A 25,936-nucleotide genomic window follows, 5' to 3' on the forward strand; every position below is an offset into this window, starting at 1 on the left:
TAAATAAATAAAAATTCTCTATTTCCCATTCCCATTCCATTTTTTTGCAGATTCAAAACTTCAAATTTCAAACATCATGGTTATATTGCTTGGCATTTTCTTCTTCTTGGTTCCTTTTTTGGTTATTATGGTGTTGGAGAGTAGAAAAAGGAGGGTTGAACATGAAGAAGGGGATGAAGAAGTGGGTTATAGTGGATTTGATGAAAACCTCGGAGAGGAGTACCTTGGTGAGGAGGAGGAGAGTGAACATGATTCAGCTCAAAAAACTAAACAAGGCCAAACCCCATTGTAGAAATATGTTATTAGACCTGAAGCAATGAAAGAGGGTGAAACCACTAAACTTCACTGCCCCTGTTGCAACAATAATTACAGGTTCGAACACCCGTGCCAAAAAGCACCTCTATGGGAAAAGGCCATGGGATGGAGATAAACAAATAGGAATCAATACTTGTGCAGGTGTGTCAGCAGCAGAGAGAGCCAAATATATAAGGAAGGAGAAGGAATCCCAATACAAATCTAAAAAATCAAAGGATTTTTTTGAACCAAGCTCACAATCACATGCACAAAAGAACTCCTTCACAATCCTCCCATGGCAGTGGATATGGAGGCACAAGGTCACCAAACATCTCTTTAAGGCGTAGAACCATATCATATTTCCTTGATGAGGGATGTAGGAATGATGTTGATTCAAAAGTTTACCGGTTTCTCTATGCATGTGGGATACCATTCAATGTTCTTCGCTCACCTTATTGGCATGAAATGGTTTCTGCCATAAATGATGCCCCTAAAGGATACAAGAGCCCTAGGTATGACAAGGCTATAACCGTTGGACTTGATCATGAAAAAGCAAAAATATCACATTCTTTGAGTAGAATGACAAATTCTTGGATTGAGCATGGGGTATCCATTGTATTTGATGGATGGACAAATGTAAAAGACAATCCATTGATAAGTGTTTTTGTTGTGTCTATTAGTGGTGCCATATTTCTTTCAACATATGATTACTCAGACAGGTTCAAGACCGGCATCAACATTGCAAAACCATTATTTGAAACAATTGAACATATTGAGCCATACAATGTCATCCAAGTCATCACTAATAATGATGTTAATTGTAAGGTAGCGGAAGCAATTATTGAGGATAAATACCCCAACATATTTTGGTTTGGGTGTTTGGTTCACACAACGAACCTTTTGATGCATGATATTATTAAGAACAAAAACCAACAATACATATGGATTGGTGATTTGTACAAGAGAGGCAAACAAATGATAAAATTTATTACAAATCATAGCAATACCCATGGGCTTTTCCGCGGTCACTCAAGATTGGAGCTGTTGAAGATTATGAAGAATAGATTTGTTAGCTATTACCTGCGAAAAATTCTGAATCTACACATCAGAAATCCTACTGCAATCACTAGTTTATCATCTCCTACTTGTTTTTACATTCCACAAGTTATTTAATTACTTAAACACTGATGAAAAGCACTACTGCAGACTACACTAACATACAAATCATAAACTGAAATAGATACGAGACAAACACACAAGGGACACCATTGTTTTTGGACAAACGTCCCTAGAAAAACCCAATGCGGGAAAACCGGTGCAACAGCTCTGAGGATTTTCTATTATTAAGTAGTAGTTTTGAATACAACTCTAGATGCCCACTCGGCTATCCAGTGATAGAGATAAAATATACTGGCAGAAACCTAAGTGAGATTACTTCACCTCACCCGGAAAAATCCCTCTGATCCAGCAACAAGACTAACTATCCCCGGCTACAACTGCGTTGCCCCTTTGTAGTAGTTGCGTGGGCCTGCGTGGAGCACTCTGAGACACTACATCAACTCTGCGTTGCCTACTGGAGCTCTGATGTCAGCGTTCTCGACTGATCGCTGCTCCCCGGCTGAATTCGGACTTCTGCAGGAGGGCAACTCTTCCCCTGCGCTGGCACTGCATCAAGCAATGTGTGGGCCCTCCTGGCCCAGCGTCAGCCTCCCTTGGTCTGCGCTGCCTCCTCTGGTGTATCTTTGCCTCTCTCTGCTAAGTATTCGAGATCCTGGAGAAGATCCTCCAACCCCAACTATCCTTGCTCCTCTGTTGCAACTCTGATCACTAGTTTGATTTTCTCAGCAAACCACACCCCAGGAAAATCGAACTGATTTGATCACTCAGTGTATCTCCAATTGACCCTCAAGCCTCCTCTTATACTTTTCCTATTGATGAATCAACCGCCGAGATTAAGTCCCTAATCAACGACTAAGATTAAAACATACTTGATCCTCGTTTCTTAGAAGCTTCTCACCCATATTTTTATTAATACCCATTAATATTTTTATTTTCTTAAGTTTAGACTTAGGAACCCCATTAAAAATATTAATTATTTTAATACCTCATCATCCCGATGAAATTTCTCCAAACGATTTATGGGTCTTGGAGATCTCATGTGTTCTAGCCCCTTCACAAATTTTGGAGCTAGAGCACATCCGATGCTACCTCAAAATCAACATTACCTCACCTTCAGGGGCCTTTTGAAGGTAAGAGTCATTGGCTATCATGGTATCAAGTCCACACTTGCAGGTATTAAAGGAAAGGGCTACAAATGCAGCTGACAAGAAAGGTTTTCAACATGTGGAGGAGACCGCTCTTGATGGTCAGTTTTGGGCACATGTGAGGCAAGTATAGGAATTCACCAAGCCCATTTATCACATGATTAGTTTTGTAGATACAGATAAACCAGTGATTGGGGAGGTGTATGAGCAGATGGATACCATGTTGGGGCAAATAAAATATATTGTTCAGAAAGATGATCCCAACTTGTATACATTGATTCACAATTGTGTGTGTACACGATGGAATAAACTTAATGTTCCACTACATGCCTTGGCGTATCTCCAACTTGGTTGGGAAATCTACACCTGGGGGTGGGGTTAGGGTCAAACCCCATACAGATCCAGAGGTATCTACAGGATATATGGAAGCATTAGACAAGTTGGTACCTGACAGAAGGAGTGTGCTAATCTGCGTCTTGAATTAGGCAGATACTTCAGTTGCACTGGTTTGTTTGGTTCTTTGCATGCAATGGAAGATAGAGACAAATTTGATGCTCTCACATGGTGGGAAGCACATGGCAACATGGGACTTTTGCCAAAATTGGCAAAAAAAGTTCTCTCACAGGTTGTAGATACTTCTTCTGCAGGGAGGTGTTGGAGCATCTACAGCTTCATACATAATGTGAAAAGAAACAGACTCAATGAAAACCAGGCAGAAAGCTTGGTTTACGTGCACTACAACTTGAGGTTGTTGATTCATTACTGTGATCGGGCTTATGAGGATCCAACATATAAAATTTGGGACAACCACCTAGAGGACGATAATTTGGAGGATGACACTATACATCTTGAAGAACTAGAAGCAGAACTTATGAGAGAGGAATATGAAGCGACAAACATGCCACCCCCACCATCCAGTAGCAGTGCTCAAGTTCCAAGTCTTGTTCCTTTGTTGTCGTCCCCTCCATGTACATCCACACGTGGAGGGCATTTGCCTTTTGGTTCTGATCGTGGGACTATGCGGAGGCGACTCCTAGAAGACCACCACTACTTGCTTAGAAATTAGACATTATTCGTGGTGGCAAAAGGAAGATGTAGATGATAGATTTACTTGTCTTTTCTAATTTCTAGTAGTTTTAATAACTATCGACTCTTTCATATTTATTATGATAATTTTTGTAAACAATATATGACAATTTAAGTTTGAAGTTTGAAGTTGGCAATTATAACTCATTGGTAATGAATTATGAATATGATGCTTCGTGAAAGTTGAAAGTTGTTTCATTTCATTTCATTTTATAACATTTCTTTTCATGTTAGATATTATTTGTTGTAATGGTTACACTTAGCTTACAAGTACAACTTTGGTGATCAATGATGATAAATGTTATATATTGAATTTTGAAAGCTTGAAACTTTAAGATTGATGAATCATGATTCATGAGACTCAATATGTTGTATGTTACTAACTTGTGGACGTGGTTGATGAAGATTATAACTTCTAAATGATTGTTGTTATATGGTTCAATCTATGTTTTTTATGTTTTTTATATCTAATTCATCATTCTACATGTTTTTGTTGACATATATGCATCAAAATATAAAAAATATATATATTATATAAAAAACGCTCTGGGATTCGCTCCCAAACCGGGAGCTTCTAAAAATGTCGCTCCTGCTCCCACTCCCGCTCCCTGGTTTCGCTCTCACTCCCAAGTAACCTTGCTTTGGCTGCCTTAACATAGTCCTTTTTTTATTTCGTCTCTCACAAAAAATTGAAGTGCCATTGATGAATGACCTTGTTGTAGAGGTGTCAATTATGCCAACATGAGTGATCTTCAAACTGTGATCTTCTTCACCTTAGCTCTACTACCATGTTGGAAAATCAATGTATTTGAAGATTAATGTTGATTCTCGTTACTTGATAATTACTTGTGATATTAGTTGGCATTTTATTATTTTGTTTTACTTCTTAATCAAGCAATTATGAAAACATGAAGATCACGAAACACAAAGAATAAAAGATACAGGCTCCACAACAGGGAAAAACCCCACTACTGGGGAAAACCCAAACAATCCTCTTCATATAGATCAAATAAAAATGAGACTTCCAAGACCCAAAGACCAAAGTCGAAGTTCCTCCCAAGCACCAAGTCGTCCCTTCAACAAGATCTCTTTCAAACGAGTCAAAGTCTTCCAAAGTCAGTGAAGGTCAAACCCTGTCAAAGCAGCTTCAGTCAAAATCTCAGCCCTGCAACTTTAGGTCTGCAATTTCGGTCTGCAACTTCGATCTTTGCAATTTGCACAGAAACCCTGGACAATTTCGCACGTGTGGACAGAAAAGATGTTTTCCAAGACTTCTTTCTTCACTTAGATTTCTCCTCCTTCTAGACTTTCTTGCTCTTCTTTTTTCTTATTTTGTTGTAGATAAAACTTGTGTGAGTGATCCAAATGAGTCGAAGTCCCTCTTATTTATAGTCTTCTTGAGGAGTCGAAGTCCCTCTTATTTATAGTCTTCTTGAGGAGTCGAATAGGCCTCTTCTAGGCCGACTTCACCATGGTAGGGTCGACTTTGTTTTGGTGGAGAAATTGGTTTTCTAGACTCAAAAATATTTTTTTTTACATATTACAATTTTCCCAAATGGGTCTTATACAATTAATATTGACTCTCTTAACTCATGACAATTATTCTTATGGCATGTTACAAGCATGAAGAACATGCTTAACCTAGTTGACCAATCAAAAGAAGCATGAAACCCATGCTTGAAAATAATAATTTTTCTTTCTTCTTTTGCACATCACATAAGATATACATAATGACATGAGTATAAAGACAATTATAAAGACCGAACCAAGTTACTGTTCCAACAAGAAGTCTCATGTGTCAAAGGGAGCAGCTGTGGAGAAGGTATTGCTTCCAAAGGGAGCAGTTAGCAAGCCCTGTTTCGACCTCAGAAGGAGTTGATCTCAAATTTGATGACAAATTCTTGGACAATGAACTGTCAAGCAGGGTGACCTGAAAGCATCTGTGATGATGGATCATGTGAAGTTGCAAGGATTTCCAAATTCGTTTTAGGAGAGTGCTGAAGATAGAAGACGTTCATCAAGATATTGCTTCAGTTTGGGCTTTGTAATGATTTCTTGGATGAGCATGAAGCAGTATGGCAGAGGTCAAGTATATTGCAGCAGAATTGGCATGTTGAGAAGCAGTATAGCTTAAGAGGCTACATGCAAGGTTTGATCAAGTTCAGGTGACGACCATTATGACAGACATGGTGCAAAAGGGAGCAATGAAGCTCGAGTATGTCTCCACTGATGAGCAGATAGTTGATATGCTAACGAAGCCTCTTTCTAGAGGGAAGCTTGTGTACTTCTAGGACAAGCTTGGGTTTATGGGGAATGCCTCTTTGATTGAGAGGGAGTGATGATTACATCATCGATATGGTTTCTCCCTGTGTCATGTACTTTGATTGAAATAAGGGATGTTATCCCTGTGTCAAGTACATTGACCAGAATCAAGGAGAATGGTTTTGATAGATTAGATAGCATCATGGACTAGACATTTTTTTTATGTCTTGTACTCTGTTGGGAATTAGGGATGTTATCCTTGTATCAAGTACATTGACTGGAATGATCTAGTGGGCAGACATTCTCCCCATATCAAGTACTATGACTGGAATTAGGGATGTTATCCCTGCGTCAAGTACTATGACCGGAATTAGGGAGAATAGTTAGGATAGGACATACTCTATGTGTCAATTGACCACTGGATGGAGTATGGTCCTAGAGGTTGTCGCCTCCCAACATCGTGCTCGAATCTCTTTCTAGAGTGAGCCTGTTTATCATTGATGAGGCCTATGGTGTTTCACCTAGACTATGTCTATAGTTGTTTGATGGTGCATCATGATTATGTATGATTGATGTTGGTGATTATGATATTGATGATGATGCTATTGATGTACCATGTGTCACAATTGTTGACCTCATTATGGTAACTTGTTTTACCATGTGTTAGAATTGTCAACCTGATTATGGTACTTGGATTTGATGTACCATGGACTAGACATTCTTCCCGTGTTTTGTACTCTATTTGGAATTAGGGATGTTATCCCTATATCATGTACATTGACCAGAATTAGGAAGAATGGTCTGGTGGACAAACATTCTCCCCGTGACAAGTACTATGACCGGAATCAAGGAGAATGGTTAGGATAGGACATACTTCGTGTGTCAGTTAACCACTAGATGGAGTATGGTCCTGGAGGTTGTAGCCTCCCAGCATCATGCTCAAATCTCTTTCTAGAGAGTTTGTTTATCATTGATGAGGCCTATGGTGTTTCACCATAGTTGTTTGATGGTGCATCATGATTATGTATGATTGATGTTGGTGATTATGATATTGATGATGATGCTATCGATGTACCATGTGTCACAACTGTTGACCTGATTATGGTAACTTGTTTTACCATGTGTCACAACTGTCGATTTGATTATGGTCTTGAATTTGATGTACCATGTGTCACAATTGCTAACCTGATATGGTAACTTGTTTCACCATGTATCACAATTGTCAACCTAATTATGGTACTTGAATTTGTTATAACCTTTTCTTAGAGAAATTTGTCAACATAAGAACGTCTAGATAGTCATTATGAATGCCTCCCTAGTTAAGAGAGAGTGTTGAATTTTGTAACCATGGTTGGTCTTCATAATTATTATTTTATTCTTGATATATTTGTAAAGCATGTCCTTCACGCTATTGTTATGAATATAATTCATATAAAAATAATAAATATAAATATAATAACAATAAATAACAATTAATTAACTAATGGTTAGTTAGTTAGTAATGGAGAGGCATGTCTTAGAGACATGACCATTCATGATAGGGCACCTGCCTAGGGTATATAAGCAGGCCCTCATTCTCATTTGTAATCATCTTACATCAATTCAATATACAATATTGAATATACAACTACATGTCTTATAATGGACATTTACGTCTTTGAAGTATTTTAAAGATTTTCACATTGGTATCAAAGCCACGTTGGCAGATCCCGGCCTTTGGCCATCAACTTGTCGTCGCAACTAAAGTGTTTCGCTACACGAGTTGGAGTTTCTCCATTTTCAGTCAAGCCCTTGGCCACTTAAAAAAAAAGAGTTAAAAAAGAGAATTGGAAAAAAAATTATAAAAGAAAAGAGTTAAAATATATATATATATTTAATTAAAAAAAATTAATAATAATAAGGCCTTTGGCCATTGACATTTCAATGATTCTAGTAAAAAAAATAGTCCGATGTAAATTTTGAAGGAGAACATTCATATATATAAAAAGGTTCTACATTATTGATAAAAAGTGCATGATAAAGTCAAAAGGGAATCTTTCCAAATATCTTTAAAACTATATGTAAGAGAAGGAAGAGTAGATAAGATTATCTTGATTCTTCATTAAGTGGTTTACAAGCTCGTGGTTTTAGCAACCCATGGTAATTTCCCATGGTATTTTCAAGGTAAAAGAAGAACAAAAGGAATACAAAATCTCTTTATGTGAATGGTAAGTTTTACTTTTTACGTGGAGAAAATTAAACAGAGTCAAAGGCACATAAGTGGACATATATTTTATATTATACCCCAAAGAGGTGAATAGCCACGTTTCACTAGGGTTGCAACTTTTCAAATATATATATATATATATATATAACAAAAAAAACAAAATAAAGTAAAAAAATAAAAAGAAAGTTAAAAAAAATTATAAAAAAAAGAAGAGAGTTTAAAAAAAATCAATTGTTGAGAATAAAAAATAAAAATAATACTATAAATAATATAAAAAATAGGGAAATTATTTTTTTTATAATCCCTAAGGGAGTTCAAATTCACTAAAGAAAACAGGGTTATCATTAAACCCTAAGCTCATTGACAAACACAAATGAAGTTCATTTTTGAAGAAAAAAAATGGAGTCTAATTTGAAAATGAGCAAAGAAACTGTTGTAACTTATTTTTACCCTAGTTGTTTTTTATTTTTGTTAAAAAAATAAATGAAAAATAGTAAGAAGAAAGAAATAAAGAAAAAAGTCAAAAAAAAGAATAAAAAAGGGATATAAAAAATATATATAAAAAAAAAAAAAATGAATACAATTGAAAAAAAAAAACCCAAAGACCTAAGCAAATCAAAAAGCTCCTTTTTTCTATATGTTTGTCATTTTAATCCTTTGTATATTTTGTCGAAGGATTATGTTTTATTATAAATATAAATATGATCTGACATTTTGTCACGCTATAATAAAGTTCAAATGCAAATCTACGGACGAGATCATCCTTGCCCACATCAATGGCAGGGAATGAGTTCAAGACCCCCCCCCCCCCCGGGCCCCCGCCGAACCATCGAAGTTTAACGAGGGGGGTTCCAAAAAGCGGATTTCAACTTACCGCCCACTCATACGTGGCGCTTCCACAACAAGTTAAAGACCCCCCTCTCCTAAACCACTAACCGCCCACCCCATCCTCCCCACCCCCGCCCCCCGAAAACCACTTCCCACTCCCACTCAATTTCTGGCCTGGTTGTATGTACATATGGAGTTGTTTTCTGCTCAACTCTCAACTTTGAAATAATCCCCAAGGGATCATAGGACCAGGTAAAGCTCAATTTGAATTTCATCTTCTTTAATAAAATATCTGCCTCCTTCGTTGTTGCCCTAGTATTGACAATGAAAGGGCCAATCTGTGCCTTCAACTTGAATTGGGATTTTTGCTTTCTTAACATAAAATGCAGATCATCCATGTTCATCATTTGCCTGATGTATTCCAAGGCAAAGATCCTAATTGGCACAAATACTGGTAACCTGTAGGGAGGAAGTTCACATCCATATATTTTGATTTCTGTATAATTCTAGTAGAGATACCAGTCTCCAATTTTGGCTTGCTTAGTAAGGTGCAGAATTCTTCTGATTTCATTTGAAATTATTGGTATGGCATCACTGCTGAGAAGACATAAAGACATATGCAAAAACTGGTTTACATAATCACTAAAGGAATACTCTTTTGTGTTCTTCCTTACCAAGGAAGTCTAGTGAATAACTGACTGAGGCTTTCCTTGTGCATCTAACTTCTACAATGGAAACTTAAACCTGTCTGCTTGATGAAATAAAATTAAATACAAGTGGAAGAGGACAAGTGGCGAGGTGTGAAAAGGCATGGGAGCGGAACGGGAGTGGGAAGTGGTTTTCGGGGGGGGGTAGGCAGTTAGTGGTTTAGGAGAGGGGGTCCTGAACTTGCTGTGGGAGCGCCACGTATGAGTGGGCAGTAAGTTGAAATCCGCTTTTCGGACCCCCCTTCCCTCGTTAAACTCCGATAGTGCGGGGGGGTCCCGAACTCATTCCCCGTCGTTTATGCGAGCAGGGAAGATCTTCTCCATAGATATGCATTTGAATTCGAACTTTATTACAACACGACAAACCGTCAGATCATATTTTTATTTATAATAAAAAAATATCCTTCGGCAAAATATACAAAGGATTAAAATGACAAACGTATAGAAAACAATGCGGCATTTTGATTTGCTCGCGTCTTTGGGATTTTTTTATTGTGTGTGTGTGTATATATATATATATATATATCCCCTTTTTATTCTTTTCTTGAATTTTATTTATTTCTTTTTTCTCATTTTCTTTTAATTTTTCTTTTCTACTTTTCATTTTTCTTTTTTTTAACAAAAATAAAAAATAACTAGGGTAAAACTAAGTTACAACAAAAACTATGGATTCCATACATAACTCTACATTTTGGAACAGATGTCCATTTTGTCAAACAGAAGATCAGTATTTGTCGATTTTTAAAAATCACACAATACCTTGTCCAAAATGTCAAAGGTTGTTTACTTTGGAAGAATATCAAGGTAATACCCAGTCACAAATAAAAGATTAAAGGAAGAAATCGCAAAAATTCAACAAAATAACGAAACATTAGAAAAGAAATATAAAGATCTCGAAGATCAGTTTCATGAAAAATCAACAGAAAGCAACGAATAAATTTGGCGTCTAAGGGACCACAATGAGAAATTACTTTCACAAATAAAAAAGTCCAAGGTTAAGAAACAAAGACTAAAACAAGAAAAGGAAAGTTCTGATAAGGAACTAAAGGAGAATCTATCAAAAAAAGAAAAAGAAAATTTGTGCCTAAAAACCCTTAATAAAAAATTATTAGAGCAAATCAAAAATTTAAAAGATAAAGAGAAAGATACTAAGGACAAAGTCAATGATTCAGAAAATGGCAAACTTTCACGTCTAAGGAATCATAACCAAGTCTTACTTACGCAAATAAAGAAGCTTAAAAGTGACAAGAAATCACTAAATGACAAGTTAGAACAACTTCAAGAAGTAGTATCGAAGTCTCCAGTCGTTTCAATGCAAATTGAAGATAAAGCAACAAATATTGATCCATTCAAATCGTAACTCAAGCAGAGGATAAACCTACTGAAGTGAAGACACATGCATAAGTTGCAGTTCAAACGACAAACATTCCAAACGATGATTCAGTAGCCAACCAACAACAACAGCGCCTGAAGAAAAATAGGGAACAACCACTAACATGATAAGGGAAAGTCCAACCAAAAGAACTATTTATCGACATCTGAATCACAAGAGCAGACTTTCTAATCAATCTACGTACCAGTATCACTCAGAACATAAACGAAAATTTTATGTTCACAAAAACACTGAAGTTTGTAGAATCCAGTCCTACGATAACTATTCATCACAAATTTCCAGAGATCGGAAGATTCCACAAAAGATTAATCTGGGATGGTCCGATCCGTTCTCTGTACGCCAATTTTGTCTATCACTCAGAGCATCATATCATTTTGTATCAACGAAGATGAAAGTTTAGAGACGAGAAGATATTCTCAGTAAGCTTCGAAGACAAAGCTTCTTGAAGAGAGAAGCAATCTTGTGAATATAATTCATATAAAAATAATAAATATAAATATAATAATAATTAATTAACTAATAGTTAGTTAGTCAGTAATGAAGAGGCATGTCTTAGAGACATGACCATTCATGAAAGGGCACCTGCCTAGGGTATATAAGCAGGTCCTCATTCTCATTTGTAATCATCTTACATCAATTCAATATACAGTTACATGTCTTATAATGGAAACTTACGTCTTTGAAGTATTTTAAAAATTTCCAGTGCGTATACGACTTTTGGTCATTACAGCTATTTGTCAAAAGAAAATTGTAAAGAAGCGTGTTCTACATGGCCTTTGCAAAAAACGAAAATTTGAATTTGTCATATGTATTTTTGTGTCCTCCAGTGACCAAGTCAGCCCAGCTAATAAATGGTGCCCATTTGCATTAGTGGAAATAAGTAGCCATTCACATCCCTCCAAATGTGTCTCATCTAATCACACATATCTTTGTTCTATGCGGAAAAGGAAGAAGCACAAGGAGGCTAAAAACAGAAGCATCTAAGTCATCTTCTAGCCCTCACTCTTGTGGACAAAAGATGTCGAAGTCTGTTCAGAAATCTGAGGCATCTTTTGTGGCTAATGCAAAGTTTTTCTGTGGCACAAATCACTGAGGTGAATGCGAAGTTCTAAGGCACAAATTTCTATGGCATAATCTGAAATCTGAGGCTGAGGTAGAGGCCAAAATTTGGCTCTCTTAGAGTCCTGAAGCAGACTTCATTGCGGACCTATTTGTGAACAGATTTGAGGAATTTTATTTTGGAAATTTTGGAGGGTTGGCTTGGCACTTGGTGGATGATCATCTTACTACTATGTTGGTTAGTTTGTCTTGACTTTGATGCATCTATTGTTGAACTAAACATTTCTCTAATAAGGTTGTTGGGTTTTTCCCCCAAGTCGGTTTTCCCAAGGTAAAATTTGTGTTCTTTGTTTTGATTGTCTCTTCATGATCCTATTGTCATAAATGTTATAATGTTGATGTCTTTTGTGTAATTACTTAATGATGGAATTATGAATAAGAAAGTGTAAAAGAACCAAATCATTGGAAGTAATTATTAGTATAGAAGACACCATAAAATTTTAACAGTAATAGCATGGAGGACACCAAGCAGCGAGGAATCAGAAGTGGTTGAGTAAAACATTTCTGGAGAGAATTTCTTCATCAGCTTCTTCCAGTTTCTGAGAATCAGAGGGAGAGATTTGCCAGTTCGATTTGTCTACAGGAGGCCTAGATTAATTCTAGTGCACAAGGGTTTCTAGAGGCTAGTTTTTCATTTGCACATGTGGGAGAAAGAGGTAATTTCTGAAGTCGATTTCTTCCAGGAAAGGCCAAGAGGTCAGGGCGAGTTTGCCAAAGGCTGTGGGGGCTGAATTCCTTCAGCCAGGGCCATATGCACTTGCAGATAGAGAGAGCTCAAATTATCTCAAGGAGGCCAAGTTATTTTGCAGAGGGAAGCCGAATTCCTTCCAGGTGATTTTATGTACTGGTAGCTGGAGAAAAATAATTACCGGAGCTTTGCCAGTTTAAGGCAAGCAGTTTTAATTTACAATCACAGATTTTTGTTGAAGAATAATAATAAAATCCCCATCTGCTATATTGGTTTTCACTTTGAAGTTTTTCCAGGGACTATTGTCCAAAATATCAATGTTCAAATTTTGTGTGTGAATTATTTCTCAGATCCTGTTATTATTTGTGAAAATTGCAGTAGTGATTTTATTCGTTATTTGCTGCGATTAATTTCTGATGACAAATAATCTGCAATAGATAGAAGAATAGTTTCCAATTGCTGCAATTAAAGAAATTTCACAGTAAGGAACACAGTAGGGAACACCCCCTCTGAGAAATAAGATGCTCTCCCACATACCCCTTGACCAAAGACCACCATTTGGAAAGGGAAAAAAGCAAAATAAAAGATAAAATGACTGTAAAACGCAAAAGTAGATAAGGAGGGACTTGATGAGGTTCAACTTAGGCTCGCTGTTGTGCCATTAAGTATTATGAAGATTGCAATAATTCTGATTCAGATAGTGACATTCCCATGGCTGTTACATATTCCATGCAATCCCCGGATGCAGAGACTAGTGGGACATTACCTTGAGCAGTGACACTCATTTGTTATTTCACCTGTTCTTTGATGAGTTTCTGTGACAAGATCTATATCTTTGATTTTCTAAATATAATGAGAAATACAATGGGATAGATTATTTGTGAATCATGATTATTATGTTGTGTTACATCATTGCACCTATAAATTATGATTTATTATGTTACATGTTTCAATGTATGTTATTCATTATTTTTATGTACAAGATTTCAATGATTTATGTTTCAATTTTCGCATAATTTAATTTTAATTTATTAGTATCTCAGGTGAGGTCCACTATGTCGAATACCACAATCCACCTATGACATTCCATAGAAATTGGGGGATGCTTCCACATGTCCTCCAGATAAGTTTCCCTGCTCCCACATCACTACGACCCAGAGACTTTGGTGGAACATTGAAAACATGTATGGTATGATCATGTTTCACACACTAGGAACTTATCAGCCTCCCAAGTGAAGTTCCTATTGCAGTAATATCCATTCATTGTTCCTGTATTTGGGAGTTATTAAGAGACTATCCCATTGTGATCTGTTAGAAACTAATGCAAAGCTGTTGTATTACGGACTTCGTTCTGGGGACCTGTTAGGAGACCATATCATTATTAAAGCAAACAATGTCATAACTTATAACAATCCCTCGAGTCATTACAAGATATACAATTTTCAGTTACCAATAAGGGAACTCCATTATTTTGAGAGCAATAGTATCCACCTCATTTTCCATGCAATCCACCAAAAAGATGATTATAAAAATAAGACAAAAGCATGGAACACGTCTTTCTAAATACCGCCAAATGCACACATGAATGAAAATCGCAGAATGAAAACATCTTAGAAAGGTTCACATTTACATGAAGATACAATATTATTATTGATCAACTATGAAGTAAAGCATCTCAAACTTACCAGGAAGCTCCATAGCTAATTACTGCCTACACAAACAAATTTGCATTTATGTTAAACATGTGCATGTGGTTTTCTACACCATTATCCTTTTTTTGTGAATATGCATATAAATGTGTGCCTCAGTCTAGAAGTCCTAGAAGATTCTAAAATCCTGATGGTTCTCTTCTAGTACTTTGTAATAGTAAAAACAAAGTACAATTGCAGAAACTCCGAATGCCATGTACCTACCGGTGTTTTACTGATTTTAAGCTGCTTGAGGAGGTCCTTGAGCTCATTATCATCATGGGCGCTCTTCAGATTTCCATGAATATTCACAGGGAGGATCAGCCCTGTGCCTTCCAAGCCTTTTTTACCACCACTGAGGTCTGTTGCATCACCTTTGACAGATGTCATCTTCTCCTTGATGATATAATAATTTCACCCTTATCATAAACTTGCAAGATCTAATGGTCGAAGATCTTCCTTTGTATAATGGATATTTTCACATTTGTATAGGACAATTTTGTATCAGGCCGTGCATGCGTTTTGAAAAAATACTTGGTAGGCCCCCCCACAAATGATGAATGAATCATCCACAAAATAGCCTCTGACCAATTGTTGCCTATACTGATGAGGCAACTAGATAAGAGCCATCAATTATCTTGGAAGTTATCAAGTTATATGTATTATCACATATATTTAACAGCTCATAACCTACAAAAAGAACATGGCATTAGAGATGAGGATGCATATCTATACCAAATATATTTAACAATAAATTAAACTATATAAAGTAACCATACTAAAAGAAAACAATAAAATAAATGTGAATCTTTTAGCCTTATAATTTTATTAAAGTGATTCCTAATTTTATACAGGTACACAACTTCAAACAAGAGTGATAAGACGTATATTACTTTTGCCCAACTCTGTTTGACTGCTTTTCTTGTAAATTCTAAGGCAAGCAAGAATATTCCCTGTTTTTCGCTTTTTGAAATATGCTTCTATTTACAAAGAAAACATACAACAAAAAGAGAGCCAAGATTGTCTGCTGCCAAGCATGCTAGCAGGGCTAGATTACAATTAAAACCCTTTGAAACTAACAAAAAAAAAACCACATTCCCTTACAAAACACAAAACAGGAAGAGACCAGCAAACAGCTGAAGAAACCATCCCTTTAAAGTTTAGACAATCTCAGGCAGAAAACAGCGACCAGCATGTGGCTTGGTAACAAAGTGATCCCTTTACAAATACTCAGACAAAATGCCAGGAATCAGCATAAGCTTGCGCGGAATTAAATACAAAATAAAGAGAACAACCAACAATGAATAAAAATAGAGAAAGAAATGAACCTATCCTCCCAAAACACATGATAGGGCATGGGGGTAAAGACACATACCTCAGGCTACAACTTAACCAAATATTAAAATGCAACAATGCCCATGTCAGGACACTATCACATAGCCACATCGTAATAATGGTGGCTAGGGTAAAGAACCCAACCTGCAACAGTAGAACACACTCCCTCTGCAAATGGAACTCACCAACAATGAATAAAAATTGAGAAAAAAAATGAACCTATCCCCCCAAATCACATGATAGGACATGGGGGTAAAGACACATACCCCAGGCTACAACTTAACCAAATATTAAAATGCAACAATGCCCATGTCAGGACACTATCACATAGCCACATCGTAATAATGGTGGCTAGGGTAAAGAACCCAACCTGCAACAGTAGAACACACTCCCTCTGCAAATGGAACTCACCTACAACAACCTTGAAAAGATGGGCAAACCCACCCAGCTTCTCAAGCCTTGAATTGCGCAATTCCATAGCCACAGTCAAATCCAGCTGCAAACCATAAGATGAGCCAAAACCACCAAATTTATATGATATGCAACACAACAGTTGAGCAGTAGTTATGTGCCCAAGCACCAACAAGGTAAAGGTCATCGATCATGAAAATAAGTATATAATTAGTGTCTGATTCCTTCAAATTCTATCATATAGGTCAAATCTTACATATACATAATAAGACAATATACTCAACCGTGATTAAGTTTAATAATGCCTAGATAGGTCTCAATGATCCTAAGCCATACTTGAGAGACACTTGTGAAAATTCCAATACCAGAATCCTATTGCAGCAACTGGAATTTATTCTCCTAATTGTTAATTTTATTTAACAATTTATTTGTTGTTTGCTACGGCAAATACTAAATAAATCACACTGCAACCTACAGAAATAAAACTGCGGAAGAATAAACGCTGGAAGAAATGCTAGCACACACATAAAAATAACATAGTTATTTTTGGACAAAAGTCCCCAGAAAAACCCAACTTGGGAAAACCAGTGCAGCAGCTGAGGGTTTTATTATTAAGCAGCAGTGAAATAATCTGAGTACAATCTGGATGCCAAATATTGGCAATCTTGCAAAGAAAATACTGGCAAAAATCTAGTGAGGAAATTTCCTCGCCCCATAGGGAAATCCGGGCTCTCACTGCAGGTCCAAGTGAGCCGTCCAAACTGCATCTGCGCTAGCTCTGCGTCACCCTAGCGCAGTCCCTTCTGCGCTTAGTCTGAATCAGCCTCCTCAAACCGCCTAGTCTGTTGTTGTCTAGGAAAATGTTTCTCCTGACCCCCCAGAACCTTTGTCCAACCTCTGGCATTGAAACTTGGCTTTTCCCCAGCAGAATTGAAATTGCCTCTAGAGGTTATTACGTTGCCCCAACGTCAGCCTCTCTGTGGCTCTTCTACCTCTCTGCAAATGCACTCACCAAATCTGGAAATCTTCCTTCGGTTTCACTGTCTTTGCCCCTCTCACACTGCTTCGATCTCTAGCTCTCTCTCTGCCAACTAACTGTTGCTACTCTAGAAATTGATCTGCTCAAAAATCGAACCTCTCAAGTGTCTTCTCCATCACCACATCGATCTCCTCTTATAATCCTCTGTTGGAGCACCAACGGCCAAGATTAAAACTTAATCAATGGCTAGGATCATCTCTGGATCGATCCGTGTGAGTTTCTAGATGATTCTCGCCTTAACTTAATTAACACTGATTAATTAACCATATCAGCTAAGTTTAGACTTAGGAAATATTTAAAAATTGGTTAATAATCTAATTAAGTCATTTCTAAGCGGAATTTCCAGAAACGATTTATGGGTTTTGGAGATCTCATGTATTCTAGCCTCTCCACAAAATTTTGTGGCTAGAACACATTCGATGCTACAAAAACTAACACTCCCTCTTAGCGAGGAATGTGTTCTAGTGCTACTGCACATCTTGTAGCAGCACCCTGTTTCTGCATCATCTCCTATCACGTTGTTGATGTCTGGCCATATTGCCCACCAACCACTGCGCAACTCTGATATACTACATTTGTGTTGTTGTTGACCCTGCTAAACTGCAGCCAACTCTGCATCTGCATTTCAACTCCCTCTATCTGTTGTCGCTGCAACCAATGTGGAAAAAGTCGAAGTCGGGATTAATTCGGCAAGGGTCCAAAAGTTGAAAAACTCGTCAAAGTCGGGAGTTTTTTGAAAAAGTCGGCAAAAAATCGGCAAAATTAAAAAAACACAAAATTACTTATTTTTATTTTATTTTTTTTAACATCTAGAGTATCCACAACATCAAATAAATGCATTTCCACATAAACATGTAAAGAAAGCTAATATATAATATGTATATGAAGTCTAATGCTACATCACATATAAAAATAGTGAATCAACTCCTGAATTTTGGGTCCTGTCTGAGTCTCAACTCTCAAGAGCCAAAATATCAACAAAAAATATCATAAATGTATATCATGAGTCATCTAAAAGTCATCAAGTAATCAGTCACTGAGATCCTCTTCCCCTTTTAATTTTTGTTTCCGCTAATTGTATTAAGAAATAAGTCATGCATTTATTCAGTAGATTGTAATCTGCTTGGGTAATAAGGTGTCAGGTGGTAGGTACAATGAAAATTAACAGTGAGTATCACAGTAGATGTGAAAATTAACGCTTGGTGACTCCAAGCTGCTTATTTTCTGAGAAAACAGTAGATGTCAGATTACTAACCTAGCCTTGGCATCTATTATTCAAAAACTCTTGGAGGTAAAATCCACTTTTGATACATAACCTTTGCCCACATTTACAGGGAGTTCACCACTAAAGAAGATTCCCTTTCAAAACGTGCTCTCATTGCAGGAAGGATCTTTGTTGTCACAAGATTTCACAGGTACTTTGTTCCTGTCTGAAAAATGGGTTCTTTTTTGAGGCACTGGTTTTGTCTTTTTTGGACAGGTTGTTGCTATTTGATCTTCATGACCTCCTCTTTGTTGTTTCTTTTGGAAGCATTCAACAACTGTAACAATGTTTTTGATGGTGTGGGGTTCTTTCTACGAAACACTGTTGTATGCCTGTCCTTTTGGTACTTTTGTAATCTTTTGAAGGGGCAGTGACTGTTAGAGTCTGGATCACTGAAAGCCTGGAGGCTTAGCCAATGTATACTTTGCTTTCTAACTAGAAATATGAAGTATAAAGATTTGTTTTTCCTTGGAAAACAAAAACATATCTTAACCTCAAAACTAACAGATTACAAATGAGACTGCTATGCTTGCAAGAAGTATGACAAACAATACAATGCAATAACTTGAAAATGCATGGATGGAAGCTTCAATTTACAGTTTTTTCACCTTTGCGGCCTCTTTATCCGCGGCCTGGGAAGGGAGGCAGACTTTTTGGGTCGACTCCTGATTAAATCGGGAGTATAAGGAAAAAATCGAGATTTTTTCCTTTGTGAAAAAGTCGCCAAAAAGTCGGGGGATTAAATCGTTTAGTTCAAAAAATCGCGTTTTTAGGATTAAATCGGGATTTTTTCCAGACTTTTTCCACACTGGCTGCAACTGCAACATCTACAACTAAAAACCATCCAAACTACTGAATCAACTGTGATCAGTATAATGCATCTGCCACCCGAGTCTCTGACTACTGCTAGTATCTGCACTGTCACTTAAGAATATGTGTTGCCGCTGACTTTGCACTGCTGCCAACTCTGCACTACGCTCCCCAACATCTGACTGCTACTACTCTCTGCAACTGTCACTCCGGCATCTGACTGCATCCACTGTCACTAATCCATCCTGCTACTGAATACTGTGGGCCCTATAGCCAAGTATTGATCCATGAGGTGGACTCCTCAAGGATCCTGCCCAGCGCTACAACACCAAGTCACCCCACCTCACTCCTAGAGGTATATCGAAAAACATAACGAAGTCTTCCTCTAGCCTGGAGGAAAGCCTATCGATCTCTGTTGAAGCTGCCTGTTGGTCCTACTTCTCCTCCTTGTCCTTCTTCCTAAGAGGACACTGGGTACTGTAGTGACCGAGTTCACCACACCTGAAGCACTTGACCTTCAACAGGTCCTTCTTCTTCCTCTGCTCCCCCTGTCCCTGACTAGGACCCTTAGATACGAGGACCACATTCTCCTCCTCTTTCACCTGCTTCTGATTGTTGTTGTTTCCACTGATGGAGCTCTTTAGAAGAGCTCGCCTCAATTCCTCCTGCTGCAAGTCAGCCCACATCCTATCCCAATTTGGTAGCTTGTCTTTGCCCAATCTACTTTAGACAAAGACCTGTCAGTGCTCTGAGACACTGTTGAGTGTCAACCTCACAAGCTCTGTAGGTTGAGGCGCTACCCAACAGCTGACAACTGGTCCCGAACCTCCTGAATCCTGGTGAGGAAGGGGTCTATGCCTTCCCCCTTCTACATCCGGATGAGCCTCAGCTTCTCCTCGAGGTACATCTTCCACTGCTCGGAAGTACCCTGATATAGCGTGGCGAGAGCATCCCACATCTGCTTGGCAGTATCTTTGCCAGCTATATGCGAGACTATATGATCCTGGACTCTATCTAGGATCAACCGCTTCGCCCGTGCCATCTCCTTTCTGTACTATTTCAGTTGATTTGCATCCATGGGAATTGTTACCACTGCATCAATATAGGCTTTCAGGTCATACTCATCTAGAAGGAAGGACATCCTTGCCTTCTAGATGACGTAGTTGGAAGCTCCATCCAACTTGTCCTGATCACGAAGCCCAGCAGTGGCCATCTCAATGAACTGTCGAAAACTTCCTCTTTCAGTTGTTGCTTTGTTATTCACAATCCCTTCTGGAGTGAGAAGATCTGCTCACAACGACTGTTGATCTACAAAGAAAAATCGAACTTCTTGAGACTAGAAGTTCCCTAAGGAAAATTTTGTGTGTCATCTTCTCTCTTCACCCCGACGTTGGCTCTGCTCTAGCAAACTGTTGCAAAAACCACTGCGTCCAACTAGAGATTTGCTCAACGAAAATATTTGAGTTGCTCCCTCTACCTCTGGAATCACTCGATCTGGTAGGATCGAATTTTTCTGCCCCTCACTCAGAAAAATCAAACCTCCACAAGTAACTCGGCCTCCTGGTAGAATGACTGCGCTGCCCTTGGGAATTTCAGCCTGCTGCCCACAATGAGCAGCGAAATTCCTTCTCTTTTCGCTTCTGAGCTCTTCGGCTGATCAACTACGCTCTAATACCATGTGAAAATTCCAATACCAAAATCCTATTGCAACAATTGGAAATTATTCTCCTAATTGTTAATTTTATTTAACAATTTATTTGTTGTTTGCTACGGGCAAATATTGAATAAATCACACTGCAACCTACACAAATAAAACTGTGGAAGAATAAACGTTGGAAGAAATGCTAGCACAGGTAAAAATAACATAGTTACTTTTGGACAAAAGTCCCCAGAAAAAACCCAACTTGGGAAAACCGGTGCAGTAGCTGAGGGTTTTATTATTAAGCAACAGTGAAAAATATGAGTACAATCTCGATGCCAAATACTGGCAATCCTGCAAAGAAACTGCTGGCAAAAATCTAGTGAAGAATTTTCCTCACCCCACACTCAAATTCGGGCAGCTCCAAGTGAGTTGTCCAAACTGCCTCTGCGTCACCCTAGTGCAATCCCTTTTGCGCTTAGTCTAAATCAGCCTCTCGTCAAGCCGCCTAGTCTATTGTTGTCTGGGAAAATGTTTCTCCTGGCCCCCGGAACCTCTATCGAGCCTCTGGCACTGAAACTTGGCCTTTCGCCAACAGAATCGAAATTGCCTCTAGAGGCTACTACGTTGCCCCAGCGTCAACCTCTCTGTGGATCTTTTGCCTCTCTACAAATGCACTCACCAAATCTGGAAATCTTCCTGCGGCTTCGTTGTCTCTACCCCTATCACACTGGTTCGATCTCCAGCTATCTCTCGAACAACTGACTATTGCTACTCTGGAAATCGATCTGCTCAGAAATCGAACCTCTCAAGTGTCTTCTCCATCAACACATCAATCTTCTCTTATAATCCTCTGTTGGAGCACCAATAACCAAAGTTTAGACTTAGGAAATATTTAAAAATTGGTTAATAATCTAATTAAGTCATTTATAGGTGGAATTTCCAAAAACGATTTCTAGTTTTTGGAGATCTCATGTATTCTAGTCTCTCCAAAAAATTTCATGGCTAGAACACATATGATGCTGCAAAAACTAACAACACTCATTACAAAGTCACTTCCAAGATATCTCATCCAAGATGCACCCTCCTGGACACAATCAACAACCCACTATCCTTTATAGTTCCACTCTCTAAGGACATAGTTTGCTTCATGCCAACTAGGCTAGGATGGAAAGAACTCAAACCCTTCTTCTTTGGAGCATCATTTGTTGCAAACAAACAGTCCTTTAGTCAATCATCGAGGTAGACTTCAAGGCCCATCCTTTGCACCTTAACATCATTTTTAAACTTTTTTACTTTGCTTCAGGTCGATTGGGCTAGGATGGAGATGTTAAATCTCCTAATACCACCCCAGATTTATTTTCTTACAACAATTATTTATTTCCAAAAATTTATTTTATTATGCAAATAATTTCTGAATTGTTGAAGAATAAAACTATTGGTATTTTAACTTCCAAAGATTAATATGCAGCAGAAAAAATAAAAACAAAGAGATCAATCATATCACAACAACAAATAAATACCCACAACAATTCTACTTCATTAATTAATCTCAGGAAAATCAGGGTTTCCACCTACAAAGAAATTACAAGGAAATATGCATTGGCTAAAACCTGTAGCTCAGCCCCTTTCAGCCCACTAGAAATTAGCCTCTAAAGATATTCAGCCTAGAGAATTTTGGCCCACCTCTCACCAACAACTCAGTCTTGCGCCTTCCCTTCGAACAACCTTTGCGCCTCAAGAAATTCGGCCCTGGAAAATCAACCTCTCCAACAATTCAACCTCCTTCTGAATTCAACAATTCAGCGCTACAATCTCCAACAATTCAGCCTCCTAGAAATATGCATGAATGAACTTGCAACCTTTCTCTTTCTCCTTAGTCTAAATGAGCCTCTCGCTCTGGAGAAATCGCTCTCCCTCTTTGAGAAAATCACTTTCCCAAAAATGCAGTAGCTACCTCTCTCTCTTGTTGTTGTGTCTTCACCTCTCCCTTAGGCTTTCATTTATAATCTTCATCAAGCCCAAATCCTTAACCCTAATCTCCCTTCTAGAAGATCTAGGAGATCAATGGTTGAGATCATTTCAAAGTCACTTAAATAATTGCATTATTTATCCTTAGAAATTGACTTAATAGTCCACAATAAATAATTGGATTTAATTATTGTGCTTTTTCCTAAGTTAGACTTAGGAGTGCTTTTTCCGAAGTTAGACTTAGGAAAGAAGACATAAATCACTTACCCCATCAAGTAAGCGCCTAAACAGGCAAACAATCATCTCTTACATTCTAAGACACCAAGCCTATACAGAAGACTTTTCGAGACTACCACAAGTTTCTGTTAGAAAACCAGAAAGGCAGAAAGACTTTCTTATGTTGACAATTACTTATGATATTCTTGTATTCTTATTAACTTTCTTTATGTTCTTCTTTTATCTTCTTTTCATCAAGCAATCATCAAATCAAAACATGAAGACCAATGGCACTAGATATAGGCACTCAGTCAAGGCCAAAACCCCTATGAAGAGGAAAACCCAGTGAAACTCTTCCACTAGTAGATATAAATCAATTTGAGACAATACAAGACCTTAGACTAGAACAAAAGACCTTCCTCGCTCCACCAAGTCAGCCTTCCAGAATGGTTATCCAAACTTCAGTAGTCTCTTCTAGTCAAATAGCTTCAACCCGGCTACAACACATAAGTTCGGCCTTTCAGGTTCCAAAATTTCAGCCCTACTGTAGATCTGAAATTTCGGCCCTCCTACAACTACCCAAAAATTCGCATGTGGCAGAAAAGAGAGATTTTCAGCTTCTTCTTGCTTGACAAGTGTCTCCTTCACTAGGGTTTTCTCCTTCTCCTTAGGAATTCCGCTCTTCTTTTTCTCCTCTAGCAACTACAGATCGAACTTTCTTGATATATCCTCCAAATGAGTCAAGTAGTTGCTTATTTATGGTGGTTTTTGGCTCCTTTTGAGGCCGACTTGGTGGAGGCAGCGTATTTGACTCAATTTACATCAAAATAAATTTATTTCTTGATAAACAAAGCCCAAGAAAGGTATATTAAATGATAACAAGGATTAGGACTCATGACACAAACCCTAGAAGCCTACAATGGAGGTTTTAACCTAAAAATAAAATAATAAGGCATGAAACCCATGCTAATAAATTATTTTTTCTTTTACAAATAAATTTTCTTTTCTTTCTTTTGACAAATACATTTCATCATGACTCAAATACAATTATGAAGACCGACACTAGTTACATTCTTTAACACTCCCTCTTAACTATGGGATATTCATAATTACATATATACAAAGGTACATAGATGAACTCAAAATGATATGTTCTACGAAGAGTCACAGCACACTCAGTGCTACATATTAGATACTTGACCAGAATATCTAATCGGGTGGGACTAGGGTGTGTTCCAAGCTTCAGGCACTATAGGTACCATCAGGTTTTAGCTCTAACACCAACCCAGGGATCGAGGTATCTCTCCAAGGTCAGAGCTCCACAAGACCTTTGATACCCTCCCTACTTCGGGATCTAGACATCATCACAGGTTGGCCAAATGTCCTCCCAAGCATCGTGATGCCCCAAGATGCTTCATCTCTCCCTATAAACTAAATCAAATATATCCACCAATCCAAGCATGCTTCCAAATATTCAAACTTATGCATAAACACAACCCTAATTAGTAATAAACTTTCAAATATATACAAGTAAGCACAAACCTTCGAAGTCCTCAAATATCCTAATACTGCATGGATCATCATGTCAAACATATCTTGTTGGAAGCTTTCTTCTTTAACTGCGTCAGCAGTACCAAACTTAGCCTTATCACTTTTCAACACAACCAAGTCTTTGTTTGCAACTTCAAGAGTCGAGAACATCCAGCTGTAGTGTTTTTATTCATTCTCTGAACTCATTCTTGCTTCAAGGTATTTACTATAGCTGTCATAATATTGTTCTCCCTCTTAACTAGGAAGATATACACCTTTATCTAAGCTTCTTCTTTACAGCAGAAACACAGGCTCTTTTATTTGTAACATATCATTGGAGTAATTTCAACCTTTCAAAGCTTCATTCCTACAAGAACATCATTCTTTCTATGGCAACAAGATCATTTATCCATCTTCAATGGCATCATCATTCTTATATCATGCTCAATATCATCATTAAGTCATCAACAACTATAAGATAGGCAATCATCCTCAACATTTTTGAAGAATGTATACCTGCAATTCTTCAACTAGTAAGCACAAATACATGAGAGGATAAAGTCAATAGGGTTAGCATGTCATTACAATGGGAGCATTAATAAAACAAACTTTAGATATCGAAAACCTAAACCTAGTTAGGTATATAACAAACAAGAGTTACATCATTTTTTATTTCAACAATTTTGCTAGAGTTTTTATTACAAACCCTAGATTTGATCATCGAGACTTAAAGCCTTAGATATCAGCAACTAAATCAAGTCAGGAATCTAATCATAGCCTTTTACATATAGGGATTCAATATCAAGCTCTAGAATTTCATGTCAAACTCTACTAGCATTTTGTTAAGAACCCTAGATATCAATCAAGTTAGCATTCGAACATTTCATATCTAGAACTTTATTATTCCTAGAAATTTATATTAATCTTTCAAACATCAAATTTCAAAATTAGATATATAGCAATTTTGACTAGGCTAGGGTTTCAATCATACAGAAGCACATATACCTAGGGTTTCACTCCTAGGATATTCCTTCAACTATTACAAGGGTTTTGTTCATAAACCCTAATTCATCTAGAAATCTAGGATTTCATTATATAACTTAGACATCAACAACAAATCCTAATCATCAATAGAGAAGGATTTCATCATGAATTCTGAACTTTATCAACAAACCCTAAGTAGACT

At 37.6% G+C, this 25,936-nt stretch overlaps 1 protein-coding gene across 3 annotated transcripts in view; it reads right to left on the minus strand.

The window, feature by feature from the left end:
- The window catches only part of LOC149195607 (thioredoxin-like 3-3), a 193,474-nt gene that overhangs the window by 106,493 nt on the left and 61,045 nt on the right, over positions 1–25,936 (minus strand). For all 3 annotated transcript variants that reach the window (XM_089405368.1, XM_089405367.1, XM_089405369.1), the window contains exons 2-3: positions 14,761–15,225; positions 14,533–14,558 (exon numbers count right to left, since the gene is read on the minus strand). In XM_089405368.1, the coding sequence (XP_089261494.1) occupies positions 14,533–14,558; positions 14,761–14,925 (191 nt within the window). In that variant the 5' untranslated portion in view covers positions 14,926–15,225. The remainder of the gene's footprint in view (positions 1–14,532; positions 14,559–14,760; positions 15,226–25,936) is intronic.

The sequence above is a fragment of the Pinus tabuliformis genome, chromosome 2_2 (assembly GCF_031772625.1).
Source record: "Pinus tabuliformis cultivar Carrire ecotype Pingquan chromosome 2_2, CPIR1, whole genome shotgun sequence".
NCBI lineage: Eukaryota > Viridiplantae > Streptophyta > Pinopsida > Pinales > Pinaceae > Pinus > Pinus tabuliformis.